This window comes from Nyctereutes procyonoides, unplaced genomic scaffold (assembly GCF_905146905.1).
Source record: "Nyctereutes procyonoides isolate TBG_1078 unplaced genomic scaffold, NYPRO_anot_genome, whole genome shotgun sequence".
Classification (NCBI taxonomy): domain Eukaryota; kingdom Metazoa; phylum Chordata; class Mammalia; order Carnivora; family Canidae; genus Nyctereutes; species Nyctereutes procyonoides.
In genome coordinates, this window is record NW_026575140.1 from 64828591 (window position 1) to 64852148 (window position 23558).

At 39.1% G+C, this 23558-nt stretch overlaps 1 protein-coding gene across 7 annotated transcripts in view; it reads left to right on the forward strand.

Moving 5' to 3' along the window:
- Window positions 1-17391, forward strand: part of ELMOD1 (ELMO domain containing 1) — a 93785-nt gene extending 76394 nt beyond the window's left edge. For all 7 annotated transcript variants that reach the window (XM_055305458.1, XM_055305461.1, XM_055305464.1 and 4 more), the window contains 4 exons: window positions 2688-2756; window positions 6313-6363; window positions 7792-7925; window positions 15995-17391. In XM_055305458.1, coding sequence (XP_055161433.1) covers window positions 2688-2756; window positions 6313-6363; window positions 7792-7925; window positions 15995-16167 — 427 coding nt within the window. In that variant the 3' untranslated portion in view covers window positions 16168-17391. The remainder of the gene's footprint in view (window positions 1-2687; window positions 2757-6312; window positions 6364-7791; window positions 7926-15994) is intronic.
- The last annotated feature ends 6167 nt before the right edge of the window (window positions 17392-23558 follow it).

Sequence of the window (23558 nt, forward strand, 5' to 3'; positions counted from 1 at the left end):
TCTCCCAAAATTAAGTTGAGCATGTTGAAGGGAATCTAGAAGTGGAAAATATACCTAGGACCTGTAATTGTAGAAATAAGAAAGTCAAAAAGGAAGAATCTTAAAAATGAAGAGGTGGTAAAGTATTGTAGTTAAGGTAGGAAAAAGAGGGGGAAAAATTGGATATTTACAGTCTGATATAAAAACAAGTTGTACTGGAAAAAGGAAAAAAAAAAAAACAAAAGGAGGGGTACCCTCTAGTTCTATATACTATAAATCCCTCGACTTCCCTTGGAGCTTTCCAGTGCTGCTCAGCCAAGAACTTGCTCCTCCCCCGTCCTTCCAGCTGGTCTTCAGGGGGAGGGGCCTGCTGTGCTGATTCTCAGGTGTGTGCACCTGGGGGAGCTGCCCCGCCTCCTTCCGGGTGCCGGACTCAGTGGGAGCTGTTGACCCAGTGAGGTCTCTGTCCCCTGGTGGCCCCGCCCCTCCCAGGCACAGGGTGACACAAGGAGGAACAACACCCTGGCAGCGGCCAGGTCTCTAGCTCTGGAGTCAGCTCCCGCAGTAACTACCGCTGCTCCCAGTCCTCACTGGCCTAGATGTTGGGGTGGGGTGGGGGGGAAGGAGCAGTGACCTGCGCAGCTTGGGGGCACCTGGCGGCAGGAGCGTCCTCACTGTCCTGGGCCCTCCCCGCCTCTGCCTGTCCGGGGGGAGCGCAGGATCCTGGCCTGTGTCCGCTCAGATCCCTGGGACCCCGGGCCTGCGCTGCTGGAATCGCGCTCCTGGGGCGGCGCGGCCCCCTCCACCTGGAGCCACTGCCTGAGCTCCCGAGGCCCGGGGCGCGCTCCAGCCCTTTCCCGAGCTCGGCCCACAGTGTGAGGCGCGCTCTCCCCCGGGCGCACCTCCTCTATGAGTGACTCCGGGAGACTGGAGCCCCCACTGCCCCTCCTGCGGTTCTACCCGAGTTCCCTGCTAAGCGCCTTTCTGTCCGGGAAGAATCCGGTGGGGATTTTTTAAAGTTCCTGCTTCTCCCCGGCTGGGCTTACCAGCCTGGAGACTTTCACACACACACACCCGCCCTACCCAGCTCCTCGCCGCGCCCCGCCCCCTTGTTTCTTTTTTATTTTTTCCGCCTTCCTACCTTGTTAGAAACGAAAACCCTTCTGTCTGTGGCGTTCCAGCTGTTTTCTCTTTAAATCTCAGGTCAAATTCTTAGGTTTTCAGGATGGTTTGAAAGTTATCTAGGTAAGTTGGTGGGGCCAGGTGAGTTGAGGCACCTACTCCTCTGCCATGTTACAATGCCCCTTAGTCATTTTTGATGCACCTCATTTTTCTCCCAGATCTTTGCCTTTATTTTAAATTTGAGATGTTTAATAATCACCTATTCTTTTATGAAATGTTGTAAATGCCACATTATTACATAACATGAATGAATAAAAAGTAAATTTTGAGGACAAAGGTATTGTGACAAGTGGAGAAAGGATGAGCTTTTGAATAGGTAGAGCTAAGGAGAAAGAAAATAAAATATCTCTTCTCAATCTCGGTTTTACAAATTGAATGTCAAAAACAAGTCTTTATAACTTCTAGGAGATAATCTTTCAGATATGTAAGGAGGGATCCCTTAAAGACAAAGAAAAAAAAAACATAAGCTATAGGACAAAAACCAGTACATTTCACACGTTAAAATTAAAAACTTCTGTAAGATAAGTCACCATAAACAAAGTGGAAGGACAAGCCAAGTCTGACACTCACATAAATGATAAATGATCCCTATCCAGTATATTATTCTCTATAGGGTTATCTGTCTTATTTGTTTGAAGATATTTTTAGATATGCTCAACCAAAAAGTATGGATAAGACACAAAAGAAATCCAGGTTTTCTAGATGGCCAACAAAAGTCAGAAAAGACAAAACAAAACAAAACAAAACAAAGCTCTGAATTGAATAAGAAAAAGTAAGAAAAGAGACTCCATTTCATTAATAATCACGGACATGTGTATTAAAACTGCTGACTGTGGTTTGAAATTTCATGAGAGAAAATTCAAGAGTTTGTTTTATGCTTCAGATTTATTGGGAAATATATAGATGTCAAATTAAATAACAAATGGTAATGTTTTATTTTGTTACTGTCTTTATGAAATACTTCTTGTGGTATATTTTAGAAGGTAGGTAAATGTGTGTATTTTTAAGAAATTCCTTGCCCTTTTTCCCCAGGGTAGAATTTTGCTTTTTAGCACCGTATTTTGCATTCATCCAGAATTCAAATACCCATGAATATTCTCCAAGAAAAATGCACATCGTGTCTCCCCTCCTCCATTTTCTTCCTCTCTCTGCCCCTTAGCTGTCACAGCTCCTCCCCATGTCCCTTCATCCAGGCCACTTCTAACTTCTGAGTGTCCTTCATCCTGCCCCGTCTATCACCCTTCTTACTGCAAATACCCTTAGCTCCCTGGAGAATGGCAAAGTTAAGATTTTTCAAACCCACTTGATACATTCCTAAATCTGTGTGGGTTTTACAACTATCTTATTATACCATCATCCTATCTGGAAAATTCTATTATGAAAAGCCATCCATTCTCTGTAAGAGCTGAAACAAGTGGGAATCTTCTGCTGGTGTGTATCTCTGAATGCAAAATGGCCTGAAACTGGATTAAAATGAATGCATCCAACAGGTATGGAGCTGTGGCTTTTTTTCCCTCTAACTACAGGTATTTTGCAGAAAGGGATTCTGCAGCGGCTCAGCAGGTCCTCTCTGACTCTCTTCATCCAAAATGCAGGTAACTGCTGAAAATAAAAGATGGATTAGACTTGTGTGTTAGGTAGGAGGAAGTTCTCCTCCACAGAGGTGTCAGTGGGATTCTCAGGAACATCAACTCGCCAGAAGTGAAGCTTAAAGCTCTTTCAAATGAACCCTTTGGACCAATACTGATTAGGAGGGTTAAAACTTCAGGTACTTACTACCTGAAGGGATTCAAGATGTAAAGTGTCACTGTTCAAGTGAGACAAGTATTTAAAGGGACTGAAAACATTGCAGGTGTCCAGAGGATTAAGGAGGTAGACATGGAAGGAGAAAGCAAAGTCTAAAAGAAAGATTTCAGAGACAAGGGAGCACGATGGAGCACATGCCCCACGACGGGGAAACAGAGAGGAGATGGGAGTCATGAAGTCAGGGGCCAACTGAGAAATCTGGAATGTTGAGACTTTTTTATTTTCCTTGATAAAAATCTAGATCCTAAATTTTCTACATTTTCATTTACCTTCCTAATTTTTTTTCTTTAACTGATTACGTGAAGGGATATCACTAAAGAGGAAATAAGGTATTTTTTGTTTGCTCTTGTGTTTTGTTGCTTTTATTTTAGAATAAGTATGGGTAAGAACTTTTACAGAAATATAAATTCATGAAAAAAATTTAAAAAACAAACACTGGCTTTTTATCTAATATATTTCATTATATTTGGGTTGTGTGTTAGTGGAGGAAAACCAGATTAGATCAACCTAACAGAAAATTTCAAAGAGCCTTTCTACAGTCATGGCTGTACCTGATCAGAGAAACACATTGAGTACTTCACGTAATGTCTGAACACATCAGTACATGCCCTGACCTCATCTACTCCTCAGAGAGGGACATTTTATTTGGAAGTTTTGTTGCATAGAGTAATTCTGCTCTTCTATTAATATACTTGTAACTTCACTATTATAAGTAATAGTTATTATATATAAGGAGTTCTGCCATTTTGCAGTCATGCTTTTGTATCACTTTTTTTCTCTTCAGAATGCCAAGTTTCTTATAGTGTTCATATTTAATAAATAAATCCAAAATTTTATACCATTCTCAAAATTCAGAAACAGATTGACTTTGTCCCTGCCACCTTACTATCATACTTGTTTGAGCTTCATTTGGCTAAGGTTCATTTAATTACACTGTACTTTCAAAATTTTTATCTATGATCTTTTATAAGATTACACTTTCATTTTCTTTACCTTTTATTTACTTTGAGGAAAAACAGTAAAATCACTCAGCTCTTTCTTGATATATCACATGGTCAAAATCAAGCTATTTTAATTTTTAACAATATTTTCTGAATTGCATATTTCTGTAATGTAGAGATGTTGAACTCCCTCCAATTAAAATTGTCTGGGGAATCTATGTATAGACTCAGGTGTTCCTGGAAGAGCGTCAGCAAAAACATGGGAATCCTCCATGGTCGCAGGGAAGTGACAATAAGCTTAAAATATATATTTTTTTGATCAATCATTATGAGGTGATAAATTTTATCTGTGAGCCATTCTCAAAGAAAGGCTTTATAGTTTTATCTCTTGTGTCAACCATCAGAGGACAATATTTGAGAATCTGTGTGTAAATACTCTTACTTAAGAAGAGACTAGCGAGTGTGTGAGGGGCATAGAGATAAAGCTACCCTGCTTTCTTTGTCCCTCAAGCCACCATAAACTTGAGTAGACAGACTTCAAATATTGATCACTTCATATTTATGGTAAATGTCAATAAACACAAAGCAGAATGTTTTTAAAATGCTACCATCCTTCACCAATGTCTGAAATAAGTATATATTAACCACTTGTGACAGCAAGGATTGTCAGACCCTGAATATTTCGGGGGTTGAGCAGTAATGTATACTAAGGAAAGTTCTTTCCTGTCTGCTGTTACTGCCCTTGTAAACCTCCAATCTGTTCAGTCCTAAAGTACCTTGAGGGACATAAGTACATTCAAGTTTAAGAGGAGAATTTTGCCTGTTTGATTGTTGTTGTTGCTGTTGCTGTTGTGTATTTCTTAAAGAAATGATTTATTCTATTTGGATCAGGATATCCTGTAAGTAATCAAATGGGTGGAGGTCATTTGGCCTTTTCTTGCATTTCCAATGCAGACAGAGGTTTCATTTAACAAATGCAGAGACACTGTATATTTATAAACTTTTGTTAAGAGAAAATAGGTGCTTATAAATTTGTTTATATAGATTTTCTTAAATTTCACCCTTAATTCAGTTTAGTTCAGATGTGAGTCTTTTAAGTAAAAATCTCCCAATGCCTTTTTGGCTGGGTGGTTGGTTGGTTTGTAGGCAGCTACACTTTAAAAAGAGGTGCATATTTTAACATGAATGAAGAAGTCACTTTGATTAGAGCCAGTCATTTGCAGAGTAGAAAGTACATATCAATTAAAATATCAGTTTTGTACATTTTCCTGGTCTCGTGCTGTGTGTATTACATGTGTCTTTTAACCCTACTTAGATGGAAGCTAAATGTTCATTAATTTTAAAATGTTATTTAGTTCAAATGCTAACCACATTTTTTTTACTGTAAAATGAGGATTACATTAGCCACAAAGAGAAGTGGAACGTGGTTCCTGTTTACAAAACACTGGCAGTATGGAGTAAGAGAGAATGGGAAGGACCTGCAAGTCCACAAAGTAAAAGAACGCAAAGCAGTATTTTCAGGATGCTTCAATGATAGAGCCCTTTCTACAAAGTCTTATTGAGAAGCTCAAATTATAAAATGGATTAAAGTGGAACTCATATAGTTTAGCTGTCTTAGCCTAGACAGAGGAAATGCCATAGCACTTATTGGAACAGAATTTTTATTTTTTTTTAATTTTTATTTATTTATGATAGTCACACACACACAGAGAGAGAGAGAGAGAGAGAGAGAGGCAGAGACACAGGCAGAGGGAGAAGCAGGCTCCATGCACTAGGAGCCCGACGTGGGATTTGATCCCGGGTCTCCAGGATCGCGCCCTGGGCCAAAGGCAGGCGCTAAACCGCTGCGCCACCCAGGGATCCCCTGGAACAGAATTTTTAAAACCTATATATCCTTCCTTCCTCTCTCTCTGTCTTCCTTTCACTAGTTCACTACTTTATTCATCAATAAACATTTATTTGGCATCTACTGTGAGCCAGACATCACAAATAAGAGTGAATAGGATAGAGGCCATGAAATAAAACCAAAGGAAATGCAGTGGGGAATCATGAGAGGGCAAGGGCACTCCTGGGTAGAAGAGACATACCAGGCAAAGGTTCAAGGAAGAAGTACTGGTTGATAATCAATGATCCCATTAAAAAAGTACATTAGTGTTTCACCTTAAGGACTGTCTCCCACTGCAGCACTAAAGGGAATACGGAATAAGTAGCAGGTCTTTAAATAATCCCATTTCTGAGCTCCACATAAATTTTACTGTGGATTTTTAGTTGGTAACATTTAAGTTGATTAGTGTTTGAGAACTGAGTTACAGATATCTCTGCATGTAGTCAAAAGTTTGAATATAAACATTAAAAGAGAACAAGTACCAATTAGAGATTAAATCTTATTTCTTTATTCATTCAGCAAATTCAGCAAAGCAGAATGGGAGAAGAAAAGGATGGATAAAGCAATTGGGTGAGTGTGGGATTTCATATATAAAGGTTGTAAGAACCAGAACCAGAATAAAAATGTCCTAAAACACGACAAAGATGAAGAATGCCCTGATGGAAATATATAATCCAGCTGAACTTTTAAAAGAAGCTGTTTATAAGTTTTTGGATTCATTTGTATGATTCTATGGTACTACTTCGCTTTTGACCACTGACAATATTTACAAAGATATAACTATATGAAAATGATTTTCAGAAATCATCATTTATCATTGTATTCCATAGGTAGGGTGGCTCAGTTGTGTTAAGCACTAGACTCTTGATCTCAGCTCAGGCTTTGTTTGTTTGTTTTTTTAAGATTTTATTTATTTATTCATGAGAGACACAGAGTGAGAGGAGAGACACAGGCAGAGGGAGAAACAGACTCCTCTCAGGTAGCCCAATCTGGGACTTGATCCTTAGACCCCGGATCACACCTTGAGCTGAAGGCAGATGCTCAACCGCTGAGCCACCCAAGTGTCCCTCAGCTCAGGTGTTGATCTCAAGGTCATGAGTTCAGGTGCTGTACTGTGTTCCATGCTGGGTGTGGAACCTACTTTTTTAAAAAAAAAATAATTTACCTAGTAGTTTTAAGAATTTTTATCAAGTATCAGGTTATTAAATTATAAATTTACTTTAGAGGTTTTATTTTAATGCCCTATTTCATTCAAAACTATTTCTGAATGGAGAACTCCTTTCTTTTATGTGCTAGATTTATATAACCCAGAGACTGAAAGAGCTCGATTCCATTTAACTTTTGATAGCCATATAGAAAAGGAAATAAGAAATATACCGAGTGTTAAGATAATTAAATTTTGCCTCATTTTAAAAGTAATATATGGCTAATTATGGAAAATATAGAAAATACAAGAAAGCAAGCAAAAAAGAAATCACCTCAATCTTATTCCTCTAACATAGAACAGTAATATTTGGTGGCACTTCATTCTTGCCCTCTTTTTGTGCACATTTGTGAACATATAATAAAACCTGGCTTGTTTCATATATAATGTTTCCTACTTAAATAGCCTTTAGGAATATGGTATTTATTGGCTATATTATATGAGATTACTATAATTTATTTCACCATTCATCTTTTTTTTTAGAATATCTGCATAGTTTCCATGTCTTTGCCATTATAAATAATGCTATAATGAGTATCCTTGAGTATAAAGCTCTTCATTTCTGATATTTTCCTCTTGTATATTTGAAAACAGAATTACCAAATCAAAGCATATGGATTCTTAATTCTCTTGGTTACATTACTGGCATTTTCAAAGTTGCAAATTCAGGGTAGAGATTGGGTAGAAACAGAATGTCAACCTGCCTCTTTGATAATTTAACAGTAATTTAAAAATTAGATTATTTTTAAGTGCTTGTGTGACACATAGTTGGTTTTGTGGTTTGCACTTTACAGGTACTCATTTGCAATCGTGGGCATCAATATAACTGATTTGGCATATAATCTACTGGTGAGTGGAGCCCTAAAAACTCACTTCTACAACATCGCCCCAGAAGCTCCAACACTGTCTCATTTCCAGCAAACATTTTGTAAGTGTCCTGCTGCTGAATTATCAATATAGTGTCTATGGAACATTCTACGCCAGAAGCAAAGCTGAGAGATCTTTGCTATTTGGCTGCTTTGGGATCTTTGAACTTCCCCTTTGGTTTTGAGTTTGTTGTTTTCTCATTCAAAACTCTACAGTAATATTTTCAAGCATCATGGATTTTTCTCTTTCTCAGCTCTTGCATAATATCCACCATATCAACTTCTGGTCTGGGTATCTCTCTCCTTCTGATCCTGCACGGCATAGCACTTAAGAGTGCAGGTTCAGAAGACAGCCTGTGTTGACTCCCAAATCTATGTTTCCCAACCTCTCTAAGCCTTGGTTATGTCAGGTATAAAAGGAGTATTTCCTCGTAGAGTTGATAAGAAGATAAAGTGAGATAATGGATAAAGAGTTTTTATTAGCTAGTTCCATAGTTAGTGCCTAATGAACATGAGAAAGAGGAGATCTTGGTTTAGTGAGTGAAACTGATAGTGGTGGAGCTAGCACTGGCACTGCTTTTCCTGCCACCACAAGTAGTGATTCAGAAGTTAGTATTAATGCACAGTATCCTTGGAGTTGCAGCTATACTGAGGTTTCAGAAGATAAAGAACAAGACTTTATGACAGAGCCCAGAGGTGGTACTTTACATTCTTAGAGACAGAATCCTAAAATCTGAATGTCATGGTGACCTTGCAGGCCACACAGACTGGTTTGGAGAAACATGGAAAGATATTCCAAGTCACTAAGCAAACTGGGCAATTTAAAGGAGAAATGTCATTTAAACCATGCTTACTGCTTTGAGAGCCTTATACTTAGGCTTTCTTAGCAAGAAAATTTCAAAATTTTCCTTCTCTATAATATTTCTTTCAGCTCTTCTGTTAATTTGCTGAGCAGATCAGCTGTTCATCCCAAATACACTGCAGGGGACTATTGGTGCCCAGTTCATTTTTACAATGTGACAGAGTTAACAGCAATTTATTTCACCTAAAATCCTAAATTAGTAGTGCTTATGTTATCTTTTTGTCATTTTTAGTATCTGCTTAATCAGGACTTCTGGTTAGAGATGGCATAATTGATGGATGTATCATGTTCCCTTTTGAGACTTCACTAAAGTTAATGTAAAAGAATTTTTCCAAGGAAGCATAAATCCTTATAATAACAGGAAAAATCAAGAATGAGGCAGGAAAAACCTCATTTTGGAAGCTGGAAAACAGATGAAATGATAACTGATTCAGTAACCCTGAGAAAGCAAATACCAAATAGGTAGTGTGGAAAGGTAAGAAGCAATCTGATGTATTTCCACAGAACCTCCCAAAAGGTTCAGGAGTTGGCAGTATTTTGGTGTGCTGAAAATAGGGGTGAAGGCAGGATCAAAAACAGCAAGATTGCTTGAAAGTATGTTAAGAAACTCTTAGAGGCCCAAATCCCCTTCCCTAGGACACAGCTTCTGTCCTTCCCTTGCCCCCCGCCCCAGGAGAGTGTGGTAGATTATTCTCCAAAGAGGAGAAAACAAAGGGTCTGTGGTCTGATGAGCAGCAGGTACAGCTGCTGGCAAACCATACTGAAAATGCTAATGAGGACTGAATCATGCAGGTGGCTTCTCCTCCCCCATTCCTCTAACTTTGGCAGCCAGTCACAAGATTGATGGGAACTTCTCTGGGTTATCAGAGCAGCCCAACAGAAAGGAGGTTACGAGATGCTGACCCCTGGGTCTCCTCAGTGAAACAACCCAGCTATTATCAATCTACAGTCATGCTCACATTCAAGAAGCCCTACCTATATGCTCAGGGCTTCCAATAAGCTTTTAGTCTCTGGCTTTTTATTTTGTAAAAAATATTCAGACAGCCAAGGATTATCAGCTGTCTTAGTGTTCAAAACATGTCCTCAGATTCTTTGACACTCCTCCCATTCAGTAAGAGAGGGTTTGTTTGTTCCTCTTACCCTTTGAATCTAGGCTGACCAGTTGTTTGGCCAGTAGAGTATAGCAGAATTGACACTATGTGACTTCCAAGACTATGTGAGACAAGGGTTTTACCTGGTTCTCAGAGACTGAGCTGAGAGGCATGAAGGCATGAGCCATCGTGTAACAGTTCTGATCTCTACATGTTGTGAGGAAGTCTAGGACAGATGGAGTGGCCATACCTAGGTGATCTCACAGACAGTTCCAGATGAGGTCCAAACTGGTAGCCAGTGTCCACCACAGACCTCCAAATGATTCATGCCACCAGCTATCAAGTCACCCCACCTTCAGGTCTTCCCAGTTGAGACTCCAGATGTGTGGAACCATCCCTCCTAGGCCCTTTCTGAAGTCCTAATCCACTGAATTCATGAGTGTATTAAAAGCCACTAGATTTTGGAATAATTTCATAAGCAGCACTAGATAACAAGAATAGTGATGAAAGCCTCAAGCAAGGAGAGAGTCCAAAACAAGCAGAAATAAAACCACTAGAAGGAAACAGAAACTATGCAGGGGAGGAAAACTTCAAAAATATGTATCACTAGTATCCCCAAGGAATTAAGAAATTTTAATTTTGAAACAAGAACAAGAGGCTACAGAACACACATCCAGAAGACAAAAGAGTGCTCTTAGAAATTAAAAATCAGATAGTGTAAATGAAATCACCAAAAAGAATTTGAAGATAAAACTGGAAACACTCCCAGAAAGTAGAACAAATGAAAAATTTGTTTCATAAATGAAAAATAGAAAATAAAAGTCAAGATATTAAAGGACCATTTTAGAAGTCTTCTTATATATGAATAATGGAATTTCCAGAAAAAGAATATTGGAAAAAGACCAATAACATTAAAAAGAGGAAATAAAAAAAATAAGAAAAATTTCCAGTAACTATAAAGGATGACTTTTCATATATAAACTAGTAAGAACCAAAAAAATTTAAAAATTTAAAAAATAAACAAACAGGAAAGAACCAGCATAATAAATTAAAATAGATACACACCAAGGTCCATATGATTGTAAAATTTTATGATAACAGAAAGAGATGGTTCTAAAAATTTCCATAGTTGCCACATGAAGAATTGGGAATCAAGATGGCACTGGAAAAAAGAATTAAAAAAAAAAAAGATGACACTGGAATTCTCAACAGCAACATTGAATTCTAGATGACAGTAGAATAATGTCTTCAAAAACTTGAGAATATTTTTTTTAAATCTAAGGGCATATGATTTTAGTTTAGATTTCTATATGCAGGCTAACTTCCCAATTAAGTGTGAGTGTACAATAAAGACGTTTTTAAAATGCAAGGTCTTAAACATTTTACCTCCTTGTACCTTTAACAGGAAGCTCCTAAAGTGTATGCTTTCACAAAGAGAGTAATCCTGAAAGGAATAAATGGGGTCCACAGAGCAGGAAATCTATCATATGAACCAAGTGAGAATATTCAAGGATGAAGATGAAGGGAAAGCCCAAGGTGGTATCTGTGCAGCAGGATGAGAATAATGAATCTAGATTTTAGCAGGTTAGAAGGCTCTGGCAGAGTTGAAGAATATGAAATTGATAGAATGTCTACCATGTTTGAACACACTGTGAAGACAATGGCATAGTTTAGAGTTAACTGGGTGAAAACTAAGTAAATAAAAAGAGGGAAGCTGGTAATACTACACAAAGAAAATTGTTAGAAAATACATGATAATGTGGTTGGAATGGGTGAAAGGGAACTAAATCTTCATCTTATTACACAGGAAGTCCAAAAAATCAAGCAATGGCAATCATGTTATAAAGAACTATGGGGTCAATAATTAAAAGAATCAGCACGAGCTGAAATGTCCATTAAGGGAAGCAGTAATTAAGGCAGAAGGTGCTGCTGGTTTTTTGCCTGTTTTCTGGAACAAGACTTGTTAAACTATATGACTCTAAACTATGTGCATGTGTAACTTAGATTAAAATGAGCAAATTTAAGAATACATATACTTTATGACTTGTTAATAATGGAAAATGAGGAATTACAAGGACAGATTTGGGATTCATGAGCATTGAGGAGAAAATAAAAGCCGCCCAGTGGGGGAGCTCTGGCAGGAGAAAATCAAAATTAGAATCGTATGAACTGACACTTAGAGACAGGCATTTTGTTGTTTGTGATCACTACTGTATCATCAACATAGAGCCTTGTACAGAGTAAGTACTCAGGAAACATTTGTTGGATGGGTGAGTGGGTGAGTAGATGGAAGGAAGAAAGGAATGGAGGGAAGGAAGGAAAGAAAGAGGGAGGGAGGGAAGCTAAAATATTAGATAATGTCTTTTGTGGAAGAAAGGCAGTCTTGTTTCTCCTGAAAAATTTAGCATTGGCCTGAACTGATAGGCTTTCAAGAGAACCCTAGCCCAGGTGAGTAGCATGCAATAGGGATACTTATTTCCCAAGGCCCTCACCAGTTTTTAGAAAGAACAGCAATCCCCTTATGAATCGGGATGTACACATAGGGACTCATTCCTCTCCAGAGGAATCAAAGCATGCCCTGAATTCATTGTTCCTCCATCAGACACGATCAGTTCTGCACGTTTCCTCTGTAATATTCTTGCAATTACCTGTGTCCTTGCTTATGTCTCTGCTGTCTACTAACTGAATGCAGTGAAGCAAAACCAAGATACATTCAAGCAACAACAAATACACTACAGACTTGGCTTGGAAAACTAAATTAGTATTCTAAACAGGTATTTTCATCTAGGTGAAAAAATATAAGAAAATAATGTCTCTATCATTCTGACTTTATAGTATTATTCAGTGAATACTGCACTGCCAAGGCAGTATGCTACAAAAATTGCATTCAATCTAAAGCTCCAATGAAATGAAGTAAGGCTAGGTGCAGTGAGCACAGGAAAGTACAATGACCAGAAGATGAAAAAATAATTATCTTTCTTTTGACCTTCAGATGAAGGGACTATTCAGTAAGAATAAGAACCAGAGGAAGAGAAGCCACTGGGAAAGGTACAGTAGTAGAAAGTCAGATGATTTCAGGTTCTCACTTCCAATTTCCAGCTATACTGTGTAATTGTACACCATTTAAATATGTTGTCTAAGCCCAGTGTTGTCATCTGTTAAATAAAGTTATATCTGCACTACCCACTCCACAAAGCTGTTGTTAAGAATTCATTAAGAGACTGTAAGCAATAGCCTGACCTCTGTTTCCTCCCTCTACTTGCCACACCATTTTGTTAGCTTCCTTACCTAATGAATCATCAGCTGGAATTGTCTACCAGGGTATCTCTCTCCAGGAGACAGAGAAGTAGGGAGCACAGAAACTCTACTTTTTTCTTGTATCTGTTGCATATTTGTTAATTGGCAGATGAACCAACTGACCAATTGACCAAGTGGATATATGAACACTCTGTAATGTAAAAATGAGTGGAGTTGTATAATTATGTACCCTGAAAGTCAAACCACCATTTCTGCAATTTGATTAAAATCATGTTATTCAATCTCTATTTTCCTGATGGGATAGAGTCTATAAGCTTTACAGCTTCACTTTTGTAGACTTAAGAGGAAGGATCCTGAGAATAGTGTCTGATTGTTAACCACCCAACCTCTAGTCTTATCCTTGCCTATCTTTTAAACTTTTCAAAATGTATTTCTGTAATTGCATGTAGGGTAGAAAAATGGGGAAACCAAATGGGTCTGCATTCTTCTAACACTCTGTACTCTACTAGATCACCATTAGAATGAGTTGCCAGTATACCAGCACACTGTAGAAAGGTGAATATTTTGTATTATCATGATAAAAGTGAATTCTTCATTAGAAGGTAATTTTCACAGTACCTTCTTAGTACTGTCAATAAGGGTAAAGACCTTATCACTCATGAGATGCTTTTAACTCATCATGTATGATTTTAATTCATAGTATTAGAAGCCTGACGCTAGATACAAAACAGCTCAGGTGTGTTTATTTGAGCTCAGAGGCCAAGTCAGAAAAATTATGTATTTTATATAGTACAGGAAGAAGAAAGTATAAATGATCATAGATTTCACTTAAAACCATAAAAAATATAATATTTAGAAAAAAGCCAAGGGAACTTAAGAAGAGGGCATCTTTTAGAGCACTGGATCTCATATTTTAGTGCCCTGAGATTCATCTTACTGAACTATAGTTGATCTGGGAGGTCTGCACGTCTAAAGAGTATCCCATACCATCGGCAGGGTACTTTAGGAGTTTTCTCAGTCACTGAAATGGACAGATGATTGAATTCTTTTGGTTGAATAAGATACTGAGATCAGAGGAAACAACTTCCTCTTGGTATGCACTAAAACAACCAGAATAGAAAACAGACTGTGAGAAATGGTGAGGAAAAATAGGGATGCTTAACCCAGAAAAAAGAGCAGCTCAGGGCATAAAAGACACTTCAATTACTTGAGTTGGAGAAGGACTGAATCTGTTCCAAGAAATACAGGTTAGCGGACTTTGGCCCTATATGAGGAAAAACTCTTTAAAAATAAGGTTCTTCATGCATGAGACAGGCTAATGTCAATGTTGTCATCAGAAGAGCTCAAGGCCAGATGCTTCCTCCAGGAATCCAAGCACCAGAGCAAACAGAGATGGATAGGACAGCCCCTGGGATGACTGATACCTGTGATCTGGAACTTCCCTGATGAGATCAGGTTCCATAATAAGAGTGGCCATGGCCCAGAGGTATTTGAGTGAGGTTGATGTGTCCCCATCGAGAGATACTAAAAACTGTCACATCAGTTAATATGTGTGGAGGGCCCAAAGATAATCCAATTGTAAAAGAAATGCAATGGTCAAATCCCAAAAAAATAAAATAAGTTTTCTCTCTCCTTACTACCTTTCTTCCTGTATCGGTAGAGAGACCATATACATAAAGATGTATAAGCATATTTAACAGACGAGAAACTAGTGTGTTTGTGGAAGTGGATCAATATCTGGAAGTGTGTTGGGGGTGGGAAAGAAGGTCACTTCTAATTTTGTATTACAGTGAGATATGGTAAAGATTTTTAAAAATCTGTTTATGGACCTATGTTAAAGGTTTTCTTGTAAGTAGCTACTTAATAGAAAAACAATTTTTTTTTTTACTATTAGCAGTGAGAATACTTGTTCCCAAATTCTCTTCCCATGCCCCCTCTCATTTCCGCTGCTCACTGCTTCCTGTGGAGGTGGAAGAGCTAGGATTCAAACCAGGTTTCTGGCTCCAGAATATATTCTGCTCCCTCTAATGCTAAAACTAAGAAAAGCTTCTATAACATTTGGTTTTTTTAACTAGGAATGTTTTAATGCTTTAATACTTTAAGGAAAGCCTTAAATGCTTTTTTCTAATACATAATGAGACACTTGAGCTTGTAATAGGTTTACTACATACAAATATCTATTACTGTCTTTTTAAAAAGCTATTCACACTTCAATTCTGAATCTGGTGGGGAGAGGGTGCACAGTGGGGGAAACAGAACACAGTGAATAAATTCAAATACTTAACATTTATTCCAAAAATGTTTCCAATCCAGATCATTCAGTGATAACATTTTTGAGACACAAGAGTATTTCAATATGACATCATGCTTCAGAGCAAGATGGTCTTATTAACAATTCATGTAGTTTAATGACCAGTCTGTGTTCAGAGTTGATTTACAATTTTTATTGTCTCATAATCGACTGTCAGAACACATTTGTTTGATTTGTCAGAGTAATTTAAAACTTTACTCAAATCAAATATCAAGAGAAAAAAAGGTGAGTGGAGTAATTTTGAAAAGTCAGACCATTATGTTAATTTAATCAGGGGGGAAGGATGAAGTAGTGACTGTTGGCCTTTAGGATTCTATTCCAGATGTGATTCATGTTCAAGAGATGGCACAATTGATTTATCTTCATCCTTAGGAAGAATGAGAATAATTCCAGGACCAATTGCAAAAATATTGCAGATTCGTAGCTTCTACTGCACTAGTTTTAAAGAATAATCTTTACTAGTAATACCTGCTGCATCGTGATCTCTTCTTTGAGCTCCATGGTTGCTGTCATTTGGTCCAACCCCTCTTTCAGCATTCAGTGATTCTGAATGTGATTAAGGACTTCTTTTTTTCTCCTGCATTCTTATCACTGTCTTATTTATAACAGGCTATTTGATGCATGAGTTCCATAAGTTTTGGATTGAAGAGGACCCCATGGACATAATGGAATTTAATCGTGTGCGGGAGAAATTCCGCAAGAGGATCATAAAACAGCTGCAGAACCCAGACATGGCATTGTGTCCACACTTTGCTGCCTCAGAAGGTCTAATCAACATGTAGTCACCCATGCTGGTTTTAACGGATACCCCCAGAACACTGCCTCATTGTCGTGTTAGATCCCTGCTTAGGTCCCAGCTCACACACTGAATGCACAATGATTGTATGCATGCCTTTTGGTACAGTATTTTCATCTCTTGGTCATAATTACCAGACCCTCAGATACCACTATTTCTGGAGTACCTGTCATCCAGTGACTGTTCATATTGTGGCATTATGCAGTGTTACATTTGCCTTGACACCCAGGTATGGAGAGAGTTTTCTATTTTTTTAGATTGTTTTCCTCCCCCTCATAATTCAGCACTGAAGAATTGTATTTCTCTAGCTGTATTTTGTATGTAAGAGATTTAGCTGAATCTTGTTCTGTGAAAGCCTTTTAATTTATTGATATGTTTCATGACCACTGTTGCTAGCTCTTCGGGCCAGGTTCACGCTTGAATTTCATTCCACTAAAAGTATACTCATTCCATAAAGTATATGACTTTCAAGTAATACAGACAGACAGACACATGATAAGCCAAACCATTCCTGCAAACACAGCTGCGCTTCGTGAAAATATAATGAGGCTGACAAGAAGCAAATTTAGGTAGGTGCTGTCTTTGTTTGAAGTGTGGCAGAATTATATTGTAACTTCCCCCAGTTGCAACTGTGTCATAGTCATATGAATACCAGATTATTTTATTCCCATAATTTTACTGGCTTGGACGCCTAAATATGTTTATGATGCTTGGAGCCTCAGAAAAGAAGTATGCATACTTCAAAAGCTGCAAAAGGATTTTCACTGCCTGCCTCTTGCTGAACTCAGAGTTACGCCATGGCACTGTTCTGATCCAAGCACCTGTGCTTGGTTTGTTTTCAATGTCAAGAGGTTATATTAAAAAACAATTTTCAAGAAAATGTGTTGCAAGAGAGGGACCTAAAATGTGTCCTTCTGTAATAGTTCTTGAAAATAATGACCTTGCCTTGTATCAGTGAAAAAAGTAAATTGCTTGGAAGGGGAAAAAAAATCAAATCATTCCAAAACTGCTAAAGATCATTTCAAAAACCATGATTTAGTTTGGAATTATGATTGTAGTCTGTTGAATAGTATTTACCATGGCATTTCATACCCATGGTATTTTATACCTTCTGACTATCAATTTTAGTATTATTAGACATTTGTGTAATCACTTATTTAAATGAAGTCTGAGTACTGCCTGTCAGTTATATGAATAAATTACATGTCATTCTACTGTAACGTATAGTGAATTTCATTTTAATATTTTTGTGCTTGTATAGCTTCGGAATATGCAAATATGTGAGTGGGTAGCATGTCAAAGACAAGCTGGAGCTGCATGTAAATCACGCCATCGCTCAGAGTAACCAGGTGTAGATTAGAGTGTGTCATGTCTGAGAGACTTATTTTATTTAATCTTGAGGCCTGATAGTGCTCTAATGAAAGAATAAGATCCAGCTTCTTCTTTGTAACTTCCCATAAAGCCCGGTTTGTCTACTGCCAGACACCTGATAAAGGCAGCCGTAAGCTGCCTTTTGTTTCCTCGTCCATTCTAGCTCCTCTGGGATTGTGCTACTTTCTGTTTCAGCTGCATACCAGGTGGCAGCACTTTGCATTGCATCTATTATAGCCCTGTGCCCTTCCACAGCACCGAGGAGGGAAGAAGTTGATTAACTCACAATGTGTATCATGAGGAATGACAGGAATATAGATTCCTCTATGGGTGAGAATGTGTGAACCTGCGAACCGGCCTGTCTTGGGAGCCCTGAGCTCCACCGCAGCTGCAGCAGCCGTGTGTGCAGACAGCACTCCATAACTCAGCACAGGCCTTGTTAGCCACGTGCGTGTTGTCTCTCTCTATCCACCACAGGCCCCATCACTGACATGGTTTGATAGTATGTGGCACTTACACCCACTCACGTCTCTTCTGCTCAGGTAGAGATAGTTGATGGTTACAAAGCTGGGAGTCTTCCCTCCCAGCTCCTTGCATAATTTCTCTCTGTTGTATCTTAATATGGCTGTACAATTTTAGGATGAACAAACTGCCAGCTCCTTCTAATTCTGAGTATTATTAGACTTCTTGTTCACACTTCTTTGTAAAAGATGCGTTCTACTCAGTTACATGAAGTGAAGTGAGAAAAAGAAGAGGAGAAGGTTTCAAAAGCATAAAAAAATGTGTGATGTGTTTTCCCCTTGATCATTCTTAGCTTGCTTATCCTTATTCCACTGAACAAGGGTTGACCATTTAAAATGTAAATTATGTAGCAAGCCTCTTCCAAGTTTTCCAAAACACTACTTGCTATGATAAAAACACATTCCAGTTTGCACTACAGAAAAAAAACTCTTTGAAATACCATTTTTTAAAATTATGACTTTCATTTGACTTGCTTTATCACACTTATTATAATACTGAAAAAACATTTTTTGCCTGATAACCCATCATCTTTTCTACTTGAAACAAAATTTAAATATATACCTATCTCAAAAGGTAGGATGACCTTATAATATATCTTCCCAAGCTCAAGATACTTTTGAGAGGAAAGTAGGATACTGTTAATAATTTCTTTAGGACAACAGCATGAATCTGGGACAGTATAGGGAAACTGAGATGTTAGGTGCCTGAGAGAGACCAAGAGACAGACATAAGTAGACTGTCTACCCACAACGCAGATAAATGCAACCTGATTTCTTCATGTCGTAGCCTCCGGCAGAAGTACATACAGGGACACAGACATTTTGATATGTAGGATACTACCCAACATTTTAAAGACCCATCAGAGGCATGAGCTTCATCTGAGAAGGTCACATGAATAGGTTGGGCTTATAGAAAGTCAGCAGTGGGGAAACAAAACCCAGCAATCAAACTCTATGGCCATAAATTATCTTGATCTGTAAGCAGATGGAGCCAGATCCAAACTGAAGAAATATCAGGAGGGGATCAGAGTGGGTGAAGTGTGGGGGTCAGAGATGAGAAACAGAAGAAAAGAGGGACGGGAAAAAAAAAGTGTCATCTAGGACCACAGTTCTATCTAGGAAACTTTGAGCCACAGTGACATACTCTATCAAAGCAATGCCTCTAATTCTCCAGGGAGCTTGAAGTAACTGCTCTAATCTGGAAACAAAATGGCAGAAAAGCAGAATGAAGTGTAACATCAAGTAGTAGAATGAAAGAGATTCTAGTATAGATTCCATTTCAAGAGCTAACATTTAGTGACTACTGATGCTATGTGCCAGGACCATGCTAGCCTTTATCTGCATTAGTTCACCTCCTTAACAACATACAAAGTGAAACTCTTTGCTTCTTTTTCTAGATGAACAGGCTTAGAGAATCAAATATATTGCCACAGGTCTCAAGAAAGTGAGATATCACCTCTCATAGGAAAATGTTGGTGAGGAGGCGGAGAAAAGGGAACCCGGGTGCGTTGTGGGTGGGAATGCAAGCTGGTGTAGCAGCTCTGGAAAACAGTATGGAGGATCCTCAAAAAATTAAAAATAGAACTACTCTATGATCCAGCAATTCCACTTCTGAGTATTTATTCAAAGGAATTGAAAGCACTAACTCAAAAAGATATCTGTACCCCCAAGTTCACTAGAGCATTACTTAAAATAGCCAAGACATGAAAACAACTTAAGTGTCCATCAAATGATGAATATATATATGCCATGTTTTATTTATTCATGTATTTTATACACACAGACACACACACAGACACACAGGAATATTATTCAGCCTTAGAAAAGAAGAAACTTCTGATATTCATGACTACATGGATGGAACCTGAGAGCATTATGCTGAGTAAAATAAGTCAGACAGAAAAAGGCAAATACTTTATGATCTCACTTATATGTAGAATCTAAAAAAACCTGAACTCACAGATACAGCTACATATCATGGTTGCCAGCAGGTGGGGGGAGCTGGGTGAAATGGGTAAAGGGGATCAAGAGGTACAGAAAAGAAGTAAATGGCACAGCTAGATCTTAAACCCAAGGCCTTAAGCCCTGACTTTAATCATCATGGTGTCTCCCTAAGTGGAACTATTTTCTATTGCCCAAGGTAGATTATAAACATGCATATACACTATACACCCTCTCCCCCCCCACACACACCCAGTTTATAATGTATATGTAAACAGTTCTTGCTCAGGTGTCTTTAGGGTAAATTCTTATGTTGCAGACCACAAATGCTGCCATATTGCCCCTCAGGACTTCCCCCTTTTTTGGTTAGAATTTCTTCCTTGAAACACAAAGAACATTTCTGACAGGACTACCAGCTCTCTCCTGATTTCTGTCTCCCCTAAGAGTCCTGGAAGCCTGCACACCGCCTGCAGGCTCCCCTGTGGGAAGCTTCAGTGAGGTTCCTCAGTGGATCTGCAGAGCCCGGGCTGAAATATGCCTACACAGATGCTTAAGAGAGAGGTTAGGACAGGGTTATAAAAATAAAAACCTGGCTCGGTGCCTTCCTGTTATTTTATCTATTATGTACCCAGCACAGTGGTCTGCTTTGCAAAAGAGGCCATAGATGAAAAGTTTATCCTGAGGCACCAGTGTGACTCAGTTGAGTAAGCACCCTCCTCTTGGTTTGGCTCAGATCATGATCTCAGGGTCACAAGATGGAGCCCCACCTCGGGCTCTGTGCTCAGCATAGAGTCTGCTAGAGAGTTTCCTTCTTCTGCCACTCCTGCTGCCTGTGTGTGCACATGCGCTCTGTGTGTCTCTCAAATAAATAAATAAATAAATAAATAAATAAATAAATAAATAAATAAATAAAATGTTTACAGCGATGAGGTAAGTGTGGCAAAGAGAAGAGAAAGCTGAGATATAGCTTGTAAAACAAGGGCTGAAGCCCCTCCATCATACAAGGTGGATTAAGGGAGGTCCCTTAAAGACTGCCATCTACCATAACAATAGTCCAGATGAGAACTCCACAGCATCGCAAGGCTTGGGTCTTAGAATAGACTTTATTAAGGATGTTTCTAAATCAAGGATTAGCAAGAGAAGGAAGATATGAGTGCATCTCACATCCCATAGCACACCAGGGCCTGTGTGCTATGCTAGACACACTGCAGTCTGAGTTCAGGTGAAGAACTCCCATCCCCCTGCTGCCCTCCTTCTTTTAGGGCAAGCCTAAAAGCAACCATGGGAGACGTGGTGATCTGACAGGATCACTCTGTAGCCAGGCAGTCTGGATTTGGTTGCCAGCTGCCCTGCCCCTGCAGATTTGAGGTGTGTGGATTGGTTACCCTGGGGAGGAAATCTCTGGTCCTAATAGAAGATAAGCATAGAAGCAACCCCTTCTGAAGGGAAAGAAAAGAGCCTTCAGGCACAGGCAGTTTGGTCAAGCAGCCCAAAGAGAGCTTGTGAATTCTTTTTTGACAAATCTCATCATCACACACATACATTTAACATTTTAATATATTAGCTCTTCTATGCCAACTGTGTGGCAATTAACCAGGAAGAGGCACATCATTAGCCTCCAGCTGTATGATACTAAAAGTCACATAATCTGCTTTTGGTCAAGCTTTTATTATTTCTGCAAAGTACAGCAGAAAAAAACTGGCACTCAGAAGACCCACACTGCAGTGTACCTGCTGCTAGCCTTCCTTAGGCCAGTGACTTGCCCTCTTTGACTTTGCTTTTATCACCTGTAACTGAAAGATAATGACAGCTCCTCTCCAGAGGATTATTGTTAAGAGTAAAAATCAAATAAGCTATCATTAATTAAAGTGCTTAGGAAACTCCAAAGTACTAGTTAAACACATGTTTAATTATGGTGGGTACTTATCCATTTGTTTTTGGCTATGAGCTCAGCCTAACAGAAAATTAAGCTATAAAATTTGTCCTTGTAGCCAGTGTCTCCCATTAATTCAATTCAGCAAATATTTATTGAGAACTCACTTTGTGCCAGGCATCATGCCAAGACTGGGGATAAAATGGGAAACAAGACAGTGTCCTTGGTCTCACAGACCCCATTGTCTAAATCTAATGCCTCACTTGTCGAATGTGGTCTTTGGGCCACCAACCTGAGCACTGTTAGGGATGAATCATTGCAGCCTCTCTCCAGACCTTCTGAACAAGAATCAGGTAACACTCTCCCAGCTGGTTTGTGTGCACTTTACAGTTTGACAAGAACTGCTCTAGAGGGTATTGATCTGGTCACTCTCCACTGAAACCTGACAAGACCTAAGCCTCAACTGTTAATGGTTTAGAAATAAATCAAACATTCCCTTTGTTTTCCCACAACTTACCCCGGAAAGCAAAGAAGGACTACATGTTCTGTTGTCATCTGCTCAGAAGCGCAGACAGGAGTCAACGTGGAGGAGGAGGAGGGCTGTGATGGACTGGATGTCTGTGTCCTCTCAGTACACTGTGTCCCCTTCATATGCTGCAATCCTAAACCCCACTGTAATGGTAGTAGGAGGTGGGGCCTTTGGGGAGTGATTAGGTAATCAGGCTTCCTGGATAGGAGTAGTCCTTGTAAGAAGAGACATGAGAATCTCTTTTCTCTTTCTCTCTCTCTTTCTCCCGTCTCCCTCTCCCTCTCTCTCCTGGGGATACGATGAGAGCATGGCCATTGGCAGACCAAGATGAGTGCCCTCACCAGACACTGGATCTGCTGGCACCTCGACCGTGGACTTCCCAGCTTCCGAGCTATGAGAAATAAATTGTTTAAGCCACCAGCCTATGGTATTTTTGTTACAGCAGCCCAAACTGACTAAGACATCAGCTTGGACACAGGAGGATGGCCTGCCCTTCTAGCCCAAACGCTTCTTAGAAGCCAAAGCTGGGGCTGCACCACATGCACACTCTCATTGAAGGCCATTCTCAGAGTTTTATTCTCAAGGTATCTATCAAAGGCCAGTCTCTTACATGCTGGAGAAAACAGAGTCTTCACATATTAGCCAAGTCTCCCCTCACAGAACAGAAATCACCTAGTTGCAACTTAGTAACTATCCAGAGAAGTCATTTGAAGTCTGAGGCATGTGCTTCCTGGAGCAAACCCAGAAGCTTGGAAGCACCAAGAGGATAAGAATCAGATAATGCAGCTCTGCTGCCCAAGTGTTCTGATTTTATTTTAGGAGAAAACAAGGAGCACACTTGTGATGAGCACCAGGTGTTGTATGGACGTGTCAAATCACTATATTGTACACCTGAAATTAATACTACCTTGTATATTAACTGAAATTTAAATTAAAATTTTTTAAATAAAAATATATTAATTTTTTTTTTGCAAAAGGGCACCTGGGTGGCTCAGTCAGTTAAGCATCCAACTCTTGATTTGGCTCATGTCAGGATCTCAGGGTAAATTCATATGTTGCAGATCTGACAGGACTACGAGATCAAGCCCTGCCTCGGGCTTTGCAGGAGGCGTAGAACCTACTTAAGATTTTCTCTTCTTCTT